The sequence below is a fragment of the Phocoena sinus genome, chromosome 1, assembly GCF_008692025.1.
Source record: "Phocoena sinus isolate mPhoSin1 chromosome 1, mPhoSin1.pri, whole genome shotgun sequence".
Classification (NCBI taxonomy): Eukaryota; Metazoa; Chordata; class Mammalia; order Artiodactyla; family Phocoenidae; genus Phocoena; species Phocoena sinus.
The window spans coordinates 105,512,027-105,524,757 of record NC_045763.1 but is presented as its reverse complement, the minus strand read 5'-3'; the positions used below and the strand labels follow the sequence as shown (position 1 = coordinate 105,524,757).

At 36.8% G+C, this 12,731-nt stretch overlaps 1 protein-coding gene across 1 annotated transcript in view; it reads left to right on the top strand.

Annotated features, from left to right (window-relative positions):
• Positions 1 to 12,608, top strand: part of SPAG17 (sperm associated antigen 17) — a 232,028-nt gene extending 219,420 nt beyond the window's left edge. The window contains 4 exon segments of the mRNA XM_032628568.1: positions 4,131 to 4,315; positions 6,294 to 6,354; positions 8,960 to 9,104; positions 11,797 to 12,608. Of these exon segments, the coding sequence (XP_032484459.1) occupies positions 4,131 to 4,315; positions 6,294 to 6,354; positions 8,960 to 9,104; positions 11,797 to 11,933 (528 nt within the window). The 3' untranslated portion in view covers positions 11,934 to 12,608.
• The last annotated feature ends 123 nt before the right edge of the window (positions 12,609 to 12,731 follow it).

Below are 12,731 nucleotides of genomic sequence, written 5' to 3'. Positions count from 1 at the left end.
TTATCACATATCTATCCTTATATCTATCCATTAATCCATCTTGTTTTGGGTGCACGTCAAAGTAAATTGCAGAGATTACTACATTTATCCCTAAATATTCTAACATACATATCACTAAGTAGAGTTCAATATTTGTTTATATTTTTCCTTTGATCTATAATATACATACATACAATAAAATGCACAAATTTTAAGCATGTATTTGCTGAGTTTTGATAAATGCATATACTCATGTAACTCAAATTCTTATTAAGATATGGATCATTACCAAGTTCTAATAGTTTTTTGGTAACATCTTTAGGATTCTTTATATATAGTATCATGTCGTCTGCAAATAGTGACAGTTTAACTGCTTCCATTTCAATGTGGAGTCCTTTTATTTTGTTTTCTTGTCTGATTGCTGTGGCTAAAACTTCCAGTACTATGTTGAATCAAAGTGGCAAGAGTGGGCATCCTTTTCTTGTTCCTGATCTTAGAGGAAATGCTTTCAGCTTTTTATCATTGAGTATGATGTTAACTGTGGGCTTGTTATATATGGCCTTTATTATGTTGAGGCATGCTCCCTCTATACTCACTCTGTTAAGATTTTTTATCATAAACGTAGATGTTGAATTTTGCCAAAAGCTTTTTTGCATCTTTTGAGATGACCATATAATTTGATATACCACTTGATCATGATGTTTGAGTGTTTTAATGTATGTCTGAATATAGTTTCCCAATACTTTATTGAAGATTTTTGTATCTATGTTTATCAATGATATTGATATATAATTTTCTTTTTGTGGTATCTTTGTCTGGTTTTGGCATCAGATTTATGACAGCCTCATAGAATGAGTTCAGAAGCATTCCCTCCTCTTCAATTTTTTGGAATAGTTTGAGAATGGTAGGTGCTACCTCTTCTTTAAATGTGTGGTAGAATTCACCTGTGAAGCCATCTGGTCCTGGACTTTTGTTGGAATTTTTTAAATTACTGATTAAGTTTCATTACTGGTAATCAATCTGTTCATATTTTTTATTTCTTCTTAATTCAGTTTTAGGAGATTATGTTTTTAGAAATTTATCCATTTCTTCTAGGTTGTCCATTTTATTGGCATATAATTGTAGTAATCTCTCATGGTCCTTTTTATTTCTGTGGTGTTGATTGTAACTTCTCTTTCATTTCTGATTTTATTTATTTGGGCGCGCTCTCTCTCTCTTTTCTTGATGAGTCTGGCTAAAGGCTTGTTTTGTTTATCTTTTCAAAGAAATAGCTCTTAGTTTCATTGGTCTTTGTATTGGTTTTTTGGTCTATATTTCACTTATTTCCATTCTCATCTTTATTATTTCTTTCCTTCTCCTAACTTTGGGTTTTGTTTATTCTTCTCTTTCTAGTTCCTTTAGATGTAAGGTTAGGTTGTTTATTTGAGATTTTTCTTATTTCCTGACTTAAGCTTGTATCGCTATAAACTTCCCTCTTAGAACGTCTTTTGCTGTGTCCCATAGGTTTGGATCATTGTGTGGTTGTTATCTGTCTTTAGGTATTTTTTCCTGTTTGATTTCTGCAGTGATCCATTGATTGTTTAGTAACATGTTGTTTAGCCTCTACATGTTTGTGTTTTCTGCAGTTTTTTCCTGGTAGTTGATTTCTAATCTCATAGTGTTGTGGTTGGAAAAGATGCTTGATATGATTTCAGTCTTCTCAATTTCATTAAGACTTGTTTTGTGGCCTACTATATGATCTATCCTGGAGAATGTTCCATGTACACTTGAAAAGAATGTGTATTCTACTGTTCAGGGATAAAATGTTCTGTATGTATCTATTAAGTCCATCCACTATAACTTGTCATATAGGCCAGTATTTCCTTATTGATTTTCTGTCTGGATGATCTGTCCGTTGATGTAAGTGGTATTAAAGTTGCTTACTATTATTATATATTATTATGTAACTGTGAATTTCTCCCTTTATGTCTGTTAATATTTGTTTATATATTTAGGTGCTCCTATGTTGTGTTCATATGTATTTACAATTGTTACATCTTCTTGTTGGATTGATCCCTTCATCATTATATAATGTCCTTCTGTGTCTCTTGTTACAGTCTTTGTTTTAATATCTACTTTTTCTGATATAAGTATTGCTACCTGGGCTTTCTTTTTGTTTTCAGTTACATGTAATGCCTTTTCCCATCCCTTCACTTTCAGTCTGTGTGTGTCTTTAGATATGAAGTGAGTCTCTTGTAAGCATCATATATATGGGTCTTGATTTTTATCCATTAAGCCACTCCCTGTCTTTTGATTGGAGCATTTAGACCATTTACATTAAAGTAATTATTGATAGGTATGTACTTATAGACCTTTTGTTAGTTGTTTTCATGTTGTTTTTGTAATTCTTTTTTGTTCCTTCTTCTTTTAGACTCTTCCCTTGTGATTTGATTACTATCTTTAGTGTTATGTTTGGATTCCTTTCTCTTTTTTGTGTGTGTATCTATTACAGGTTTTTGGTTTGTGGCTATCATGAGGTTCATATATAACAATATATAATCATATATACGATTATTTTAAGTTGATAATGTCCTAAGTTTGAATAAATTCTAACAACTCTTCATCTTCCCCCCACACACACACATTTAATGTTTTTGATGTCATATTTTACATCTTTTTGTTTTGAATATCCCTTAACTACTCATTGTGGATATATATAATCTTATGCATTTGTCCATTGACCTTCTGTCCTGCTGGCTTTATAAGTGGTTGATCTACTACCTTTACTGTATGTTTGCCTTTACCAGTGAAATTTTTCCTTGCATAATTTTTGTATGTCTAGTTGTGGCCTTTTCTTTTCTGCTTAGAGAAGTCCCTTTAGCATTTCTTGTAAAGCCAGTTTAGTGGCATTGAACTCTTAGCTTTTGCTTGTCTGTAAAACTGTTTATCTCTCTTTCAAACATGAATGGTAACCTTAACAGGTAGAATATTCTTGGTTTTATGTTTTTCCCTTTCATCACTTTGAATATATCATGCCACTCCCTTCTAGTCTGCACAATTTCTGCTGAAAAGTCAGCTGATGGTCTTATGGTATTCCCTTGTACATAACTAGTTGCTATTCTCTTGCTTCTTTAAAATTCTCTCTTTATCTTTAATTTTTCCATTTTAATTGCCATTTTAATTTCATTTAATGTGTCATGGTGTGGACCTTTTTGAGTTAATCCTTTTTGGGACTCTCTGTGCTTCCTGGACCTGAATGTCTGTTTTCTTTCCCAGGTTAGGGAAGTTTTCAGCTATTATTTCTTCAAGTAAGTTCTCTGCCCCTTTCTCTCTCCATCTGGGTCCCCTATTTGCAAATGTTAGTATGCTTGATATTGTCCCAGAGGTCTCTTAAACTGTCTTCATTTTTTTTAATTGTTTTTTCTTTTTTCTGTTCAGCTTAGGTGATTTTTTACTACTGTCTGATCCATTCCTCTGATCCACTGCTGATCAATTCCTCTGTATCATCTAATCTGCTGTTGATTCCTTCTAGTGCAGTTTTTATTTCAGTTATTGTATTCTTCAGCTCTGTTTGGTTTTTCATTTTTCTAACTTTTTGTTGAAACTTTCACCATATTCATTCATTTTTCTCCTGAGTTCAGTGAGCATCTTTATGATAATTATCTTGACTCTTTACTGGCCGGATTGCTTACCTCCACTTTGTTTAGTTCTTTTTCTGAGGTTATGTGTTGTTCCTTTGTTTGGAACATATTCTTCTGTCTCCTCATTTTTCCCAATTCTCTGTGTTTATTTCTAATGTTGGTTACATTGCCCAATCTTGGAGAAGTAGCCTCATGTAGAAGATGTCCCATGGGCCCAGCAGCATGCTCCCCTCTGGTCACCAGAGCTGTGTAGTCAAGGGATTCCCTTATGTGGGCTGCAGGTGCCTTTCTGTTGTGGTAGGGCCTACTACTGTGGGCATGCTGGGGGCAAAGCTGGCTTTGACTTGGTTGGCTGCAAGGCCTTGCCTTGTGCAGTGGCTGTAGGCTGGCTGGAGGGCAGGGTAAGCTTCTTACATGCTTTGCTGCATGGTCTAGTCAGGGGATGTGTGGAGTCAGAGTCTTTTTATTATCTTGGGAATGCAAAATAGAACCATTTTTTTATGCTTTATTGCTTTTTTTTCTCAATGCAAGGTGCAAGATTCTGTTGGAGGAAGAGTGAAAACGTCCTCTGTTGCATCTGCTGCCATTAATAATGTAAATTCATCCCCCTTTGGATTCCATCTTCTCCCACCCTCAGTGACGTTTGGAGTCCTCGAAGAAGGACACACCTATGCAACCACTGTAAAGCTCAAGAATGTTGGAGTGGACTTCTGCAGGTGAGGCCAAGGCTCCAAGTGTATGCTCAGATCACCTTCCCCTACTCTGTGACTTTTCTTTGGTTGCCTACATCAGTGAATGTTTATTGAACTGAATTGTAATTACACCCGAACTCTTGAATCTTAACATCATTCATTCAATCATTTACTCATTAATTCATCCACTCATTCATTATTCAACAAATTAGTACTTACCAAGCCTCAACTATAGAGTAGGTATTTCTTTGCCTTTACATTAATTTTTATCCATACTTTGGTTAGAAGCACCTCAAGATCTGATCTGTACTAGCAAAAAATGAAAGGGATGTTGTACAAGTGTTACAATAACTAATACACAAAACAATAACTAATTCACAAAACTTGAAAGTCTATTTCTCAAACCTACCACCAACTATAATACCAGCTAACATTGGTTGGCACTTTGTGATCTAAACATGATTTTAATTACATTAATTCTGCATAATTGAGGCAAAATGGAAAAATAATTAACCCGTAATCATCAGGGTCATTTTGACACTGATGATGTGACTTGGAATTATAAACAAGTACCTTAACTCACAGCCTGTACTCCGAATAGAAAATATACTGTATCTGGCATTAAGTGACAAGAAAGTCACCTTAGCCCTTCATTTTCAGATCAAAACCAATAGAATTTTAGAGTGTGTAGAACCTTAGAGACTATTATATAAAGGAACAAACTGAGTAACTTGTTTTAAGGTCTTGTAGGCTGCAGCAAGGGTAGATCTCAGATCTCCTGAGTACCAGCTCATTGGAGCACCTTGCTTTATCAACACAGCTGTGGTCACTGCTTCTTGTGGGAGATCAGTCCTTCCCACTGGGTCAATATACCATGTATCTATGCCAAGACAACTCCCAATCACAAAATCTCCTCTATACTATTTTGAATTAAGCTTCAGGATTATGTCGAGTTTTTTCCCCCATAAAAATGGGATACATGTTTATTTCAAGTGCAGAGTTATTCTCAGGGTCAGTAGCAAGTTTGAGAATGTTTGTGATTCTAAATTCAGGATTGGAAGTCAGATGGAGCAAAGCTACAGGAGCATCTGATTGAAAAGATCACTGTCCCATTTTAATTGAGGTGAATTCTCAACTTCAGGAATCACATTTACTTCCTCACAAACAACCTGATGAGGGACCCAAGCCGCCAGATCAGACATTATTGTTTATTTAGGTTGTTGCCACAAAGTGGGTAGGGAGAAATGGAGAGTCAACCTCAAACGAATTAAAACCACCCATGCAGACCCTGTGTGTCCAGTACAGAATTTTAGTTTTATAGATTTCAGTCCTCAGCTTTTTCAACTCAGCCACCACAGGGCAGACAGCAAAGTGGCTGGTAGAGGAAATGGAGTAGATGGAGGTAGGCTTCCCTTGGCATTTTAATTTACTCCAGGTCTTTAACCTTCGGGCAGAACCTAAAAACCACAGGAAGGGGAAGAGATCAATAGGTACCATGTGTGAGCACCGGGCTTTTCAAGTTCACCAACATTTTCTGAGCCTTTTCTGTTTCTCTTCTCCCCAAACTTGCAAACCCCATACCATGGCAGAGAAAGACTGGCTCCCACGCTCTGCTGCTTTCCAAAGGAGCCTTTATTCTTCAGCTTAATGACCTGGCAGTCAGTATACGTGTTCACGCAGGCAGCTACACTGCAGTGCACGCGCCTGCCAAACCTTCGCCACCTTCTGCCCAGACCCGAGCTGCTCGTCAGCATCCGATAACAAAGGGTTGAAACTCAGGCTGGAGTCAGTTTGACGCCAATGAAAACTGTTGGAAAGGCAGTTGTGAAACAGGCCCCAGATTCTTTTTCCAACTGGATATTGGGTTGTTTTTCTACTAGTCTGGACCCCTTGCTCCTGTGTAGGGAATATTAACACCTTTCTGGTTTTATTACTTCCCAGTTCATTCGTGCTCATGTTTTTCATTATGGCATCAATTTATTCCCATCTTTTTTCCTGGTAGGTTTAGGGTGAAGCAGCCCCCGCCCAGCACGGGACTGAAAGTGACTTACAAACCTGGGCCTGTAAGTCCTATGTGCTATCTGTTGTGTGTGTCCATGTGTGTGCGTACAGATATGTATATGTTTCCAGTCAAGTGATTTTTAAGTCGTTCTACCTGTTTCAGTTTAAACCATGTTTAAGTCTACTTTTTCTAGTATCATAAACAAAAGATTCCTGGTATTGGTTCAACATCTGGCTTGATGTCACTTACTTCATGTAACAACCATGAGCAGATCTGTGTGTAAATAGAGTTAAACTTCCAGCTATGGAACCATTTCTGAAGTTCACTTCACTTGTCCCAATACTGCAGTTCTATACTGTTGTCTGAAAATACCTTTTAAAACATTAAATACGATTTAACATGCACTTGGTAAACTGATTACCTAAAGATATCCTGTGACAAATCCTTCTGCAAAGTGAAAAATCACTTGAAAAACAAATCTTTCATTTTTTACATTTTATGTAAATCTGGTTTGTTCTCTTGGTATTTGTCAGAGAATATTATTTAATAACATATTAAGAAATAGTAGTAGACTTAAAGTCACCATCTGTCTCATTTCTCCAAAAATCTCTGAAAATACAAATTTTAATATGTCAATCTGTTCTGATTTTATTTGATACATTCCCCCAAATAAGGTGTTTAGTATAAAATGTGTATACTGCCACTTACTTCACATTAGAATTTCAGAAGTGTAGTATGTTATAAACAAAAGGTTGTCTCAAAAGCTAACAAAAACCACACTTTCAATCTTAACTTTTATTTCTTGGTCAGTATATCATCTTGCTGCTTTAACACGCCTTTCATTTCAGTCAACAAGCTCTGAGTTCCTCCCATATGCCAGTGATAGTGCCAGGGTACAGGGGATGTTAAAGATGAGTGAGACACATAAGGAGCTGACAGAGCAGGACACATGGTGGGCACTCCAGAGATGTGTGATTGAGTGACAGATGATGCGAGGAAGCCACAGTTGTTATACGTTGACACAGAAGCATCGGTTGGCTATAGTGCAAAGTTGGCTTCTTGTCCTGGCTATGCCACCAAGCAGCTCAGTGATGTTTTTGGTTAATTAATCCTCTGCACCTTGCTTTCCTCGTCTATAAAAGGAGGAGCTTAGACTGATCACTTCTTAGCCCTCTTCCAGCTCCAGTATCTTATGATCTATATAAAATTGTAGTACGCAGGCTGCAATTTCCAAACAGAAATACATTTGGGGATTAGATCCACTAATTCATGAGTACCTCTCCAAGACCATGCGTCATTGTACTGTGTCAAAGTTTCAGAATCTTCACAACATAAAGCAAAAACACAGTTAAAGCAAAAGCTTTTCTCCCACTGTTCTGGGAAGTTAGCAAATCTTTTTCATTTAAAGTAGGGATTAGCCAAAAGCCAAACAAACGACTGCTGGACGAACCTTTATATGTACTAAAAACCCAGCTTGTATTCTTTGAAGCTCACTCTATACTGTTTGTTTGTTGTTTTTTTTTTTTTCTTTTTGATAGTAGGTTTTGGCTCTGGCAAAGAATGTAACCTCTAGACTTCTCCATATCTAAATCTCACCACTGTTCATCTTGGTTCGTTGCCAACACTGAATGAATGAATGTACTCCAAGCCTGGGTAAACCTGTGTGATAACAGTTCTCCAGCTGCCCTTGTGCAGAATGTCATCATTCCCCAGCCCTGCTCTGGTTGTTGGGCTTGGGGGGCTAAGGGCTTGGGTCTCAAAACAGAGCTGTTGGATACTCTCCAGTGTGCAGATAGATGCTCACAAGCACACTGTTGAAAAAAACTGAAACATTTTTCAATTCTATTATTTATAAAACTCTATTGAAGAAAAAACTTCCATTCGTACCTAACTGCTTTCCATGTGGTAGTTTCTTCTGATTTATTTTTTCCAGATAACTGTTCTCAAGTCTGCTTTTTAACCAACCTCCTAGAGAGGCAGCTTAGAAACATAAACAGCTCTTTCTTTCCTGGCTAGTGTTCTTTTCAAGGAGCAAGGCAAGAAGCCTATTCCTTGCTGTGTTTCTTCTTCTTTATATATCAGGTTTCTTTTTTGTTGGTACAAACCTCTTCCATGTAGCTTTCAGATCTAAGCAGTTTGGCATTTAAACTAATTCTGTCTCCCTCTACTGGCTTTGCCACGTTGCAGGTCCTACATTAGGAATACTATAAACCAAGGGGCAGGGCAGGGGAATTGTGGGGTTTACCCAGTCTCTTAGATTAAATTTAAGATGAAACATATTTTTCTTAGATTAAATTTATCTTTATCTACAAGGATGACAATAAATAGAAACTTGCTACTGATATTCAAGAAATAGCACAGTTACAGACATCATGAAAGTTTGCCCTCCAGCATCCTGGCATTTAGTTTCCTTATGCTTTTTCCTAAATAGCACTTGATGTTCTCCTTCAGCAATTTTTCCTGGGTCCCGCTAACTCAATGGAATTCAACCTAACTAATCCATGAAGTAATTCTTCTAAATGCTAGAACAGCAATCATTCATTTGTGCCAAATTTATAGATGAGGAAACGAGATTAGAGAGTTTGAGTAACTTGCCCAAAGTCATGTTAAAAATCAAGATTTGAACTCATACATGTCTGATTCTAAAGCTACATTGTGTCTTATAGGTGGCTGCTGGTTTGCAGGCAGAACTGAAAGTGGAGTTATTTGCCATGCCTGTTGGAAAGGATGGTGCCAAGGGATCAGCACACATCTTTCACAATATAGAGATCATGACTGAGCATGATGTCCTATTCTTACCTGTGGAAGCAAATATCCTTTAACATTCAATTTGAGTAGTCATATATAGTGCAAAAATTACATTTGAGCAAGAATACAAAAGTCAAAATGCTATTTTCTAATCCCCTCACATCTGCACTCTGTAGCTTCATTTATTCTATTTTTAAAATCAGAGTTAAATTTCTTAGGACAAAGACTTGTATCTTCATTCATCTTTGAAAGCATCTAGCAAAGTGCCTAACATAGTACATGTGACTGTAAGTTGGATAAATCTCAATATTATTGGCCGTCTATGGGGTATCAGACAATCAGAATTTTTTGAAAAAGCAAGTCTTTGTCATAAAAAAATAAAAACAACTTGTAATCTTGTTGGGGGATAGGATTCAACTTTATATATTGAAGTTGAATGGACATACACTGAATTACAATACATTCCTTCATACTGGTGTCTCTTGTAGATAGAATATACAGATATCGAGAACCTATTATATGCAAGGTACTGTATGAAATATTTTATCAAATATAAAAATGAAAATTGGACTCTATCCTAAAAGACTTACATAGTCTGGTAGCAGAAATAAAGTTTTCACACTTGATTCCTATATTGTACTCCAACAGCATGAATCATATACTACTTTATGTTACAGTTATATCTATTTGATATTTGAGCTGGGTCTTATAGAATGCAAAAACCTTTGATGAAAGGAGACTTAAACTAGGAAGAATGAACAAAAGTGTAGCAATAGGAAGTCTCCAGGTGTTCAGGAGGGGAAGCAGGGAGTTCAATTTGTTGAGAGATTAGAGTATTAGTAATATAGTGGGAAAGTTGGTTGGAATCAAGTTATGGGAGATTTTGAATCCTTGGCTTGACTTTATTATATAAGCAACAGTGAATCATTGAAATTCTGATCCAATGGGTGATATAATCAGCATATCTTTATAAAAATGAATCCAGTGTTATTGTACAGGATATGCTGAAGGAGAAGAGTTACTGGATATGCAAAGAACCATTGGAAGGCTACATCAACAGGCCAAGTGTAAGGACAAGAACTGTAGTGTGGCAACTATAGTTGGGAAAGAGGGACGTGGATGAAAGACATTTGGCAGGGGGTACTGTAAAATCTAAGGTGGGACCCACTGAGAAAAGGAAGTAAGAGGACATGAGAGTTCACCTGCAAGGTTTGGGGCTCAGGTAATGAAACATGGAGACTCAGGAGTGGATCTCAATTGAGCAGTCAGGGCTGGAGATATAATAATTTTAAGTGTCAGCTACAGAGGTGATGATAGAAGGTATGCGGAAGGAGAAGAAATGTGGAGTCTGTTTAGGGAGCAGGAGAAAAAAGAGGCACCAGTGGAGACAGAACAAGCAATTAGCAAAACATGAAATAATCTCAAAGAATTTCAAGGGAACTATGGACACAGTTGACAGATGCTATAGAGATATCAAGGAGACTTCGGATTTAAATAGGACCACTATATTTGGTTGGGACAAAAACCAAACTGCAGAACGTGAAGAATGGCTGGGTGTTAAGAAAACAGAAATATTGAGTATGGATACATTTTCAATTTATTATTAAAGGAAACAGCAAGAGTATATGGTACCTGAGAGAGTATCTCAGGGAGGCAACAGAGAAAAGGAGAGATTTTCAGTTTAGTGTGCTCGTGGGCTGGAAAGAGTGGATCAGAAGAGAAACATTAGAAATATGAATGAGAGGACTGAACCAGCAGTATCCAAAAGAGGGCAAGAGAATAATCAAGAACAGAGCTGAAGTGTTAGTCTTGGCAAGGGAGAGAACAAAGATGGCTAAGGATCCAGACATTCTCAGGTGAAAGAAATTTAGGGAAACTTGTGTCAGATGACCTTGATTTCAATAGAAATAGAGTTGGATTCATTTGTTCATTCTTTCAAAGATCGTAAGTTTTTCTAATGTGCTAGGCATTGAGGATACAGCAATGAACAAGAGACACACATTTCTGCCTTTATGTAAGCTTACATTCCAGCGGGAGGACAGACAATAGACAAAATAAGTGAAACATGGACTACAATGGTGATAAGTACAAGGGAGAAAATGTAAAGTAGGAAAGGAAGTATAGGGAGTGTTAAGAATTGCAGTTTATAGCAGGGTGGTCACGAAAGACCTCACTGGGAACAATTTTCCCCACTCTGGGAATTAAATCAAGTCCTCTTACATCCTCTTCACACAAGTTATTAGATGCTGATCCAGACTAACTGAATCCCTGTGGCTGATCACAGCAATTAAATAATTTTGCATTTATGTTAATAAAGTTTCTATTTCCTTGCTTATAGAGACCATCTGTCAGGAACAGAGAGATGGGGAAAAGAGTTTTATTAAATCCTTACTCTACTTCCAGTGACAACAATGATAGTTCATAGTCCATTTCCCAAGGCCTCTCCCCCTGCCCCTCCCCACCAAAAAAACATGAAATCTGGATGTTGATGTGGTCTGGGACCTGGTTATGGTGATTGATGGCACCTATAGAAAGGCCAGTCACCCTTAGCAGAAAACATACTCTAGGGTGAACAGAAGAAATTACAGGAGATCAATAGCCATCCTTCATCCCCTAAACCTGGTGTGTAGAATTTGCATTAGACAGAAAATACCTAAAATTGAGCTAAATGTGCTAGAGATTCTAAAATGTTATCTGAGTTTGCATACACAAATCATTTGTTTATGAAAGTAATAGTCCTTAATGGGTATTTTACCAGTTTTAACAAGCAGCAATTATGATAAGAGACCAAACGATTTTCCCCAGGGAAAAGAAAATCCTATGGTCCGGAAGATTTCTACAGTTTCTTCCTCTGCACTTGGAGTCTTCATGTCCCGTAAAGTTTCTCATTAGGTGTCAGGTAAGTAACAAATTTGTAATTTGATTGTCATCCATTCAAACTTGAAGCCTTAGACCTTGCATTTGTTCCCATCTTCATACAGCCAGCAACCAATGAGCCACTTAGTCTGGTGGAATGAAAATATTTTTTAATAACTACCCCTTCATAGTCATAAACTAATCCTCATACTATCTACAAGATAGATATTTTTCCCACTTTATAAATAAGGAAACTGAGGCTCAGAGAATCCTGAAGAAGTAAAAATCTAACCTACTTCAATGTGATTCTAAAGTTCACTCTTTCAAGTGCTATTTTTGATGTTGATTGGACTCTCCAAAAAGCAAGGGTACAAACACAAACAGCAGGATGCCCTTTTGGACTTGAGAATTTAGTTAGGCTAGTGGTTCTTAAATTTTTTGGACTCAAGACTCCTCATGTATTCTTAAAAATTATTGAGGATCCCAAAAACCTTTTGTTTAAATTAGAATTAAAACTTGGAAAAACTTATAATTTATTAAAAAAATAAACCCAGTATATTACCATAAATAAATTGTTAATGAAAAATAACTTTTCCAAACAAAAATTAATAAGAAGAGTATTACATTTTTGCAAATCTTTTCAGTGTTTGGCTTAATAGGACATAACTGGATTCTCACATCTGCTCTGTATTCAATCTGTCACCATATCACACATCACATAGTCTCTGGAAAACTCCACTGTACGCTCATGAGAGAAAAAGGCAAATAGCATCTTGCATTAGTTTCCTAGAGCTGCTGTAATAAATCTGTATTTGTGTCTCGAGGCTGCCATAA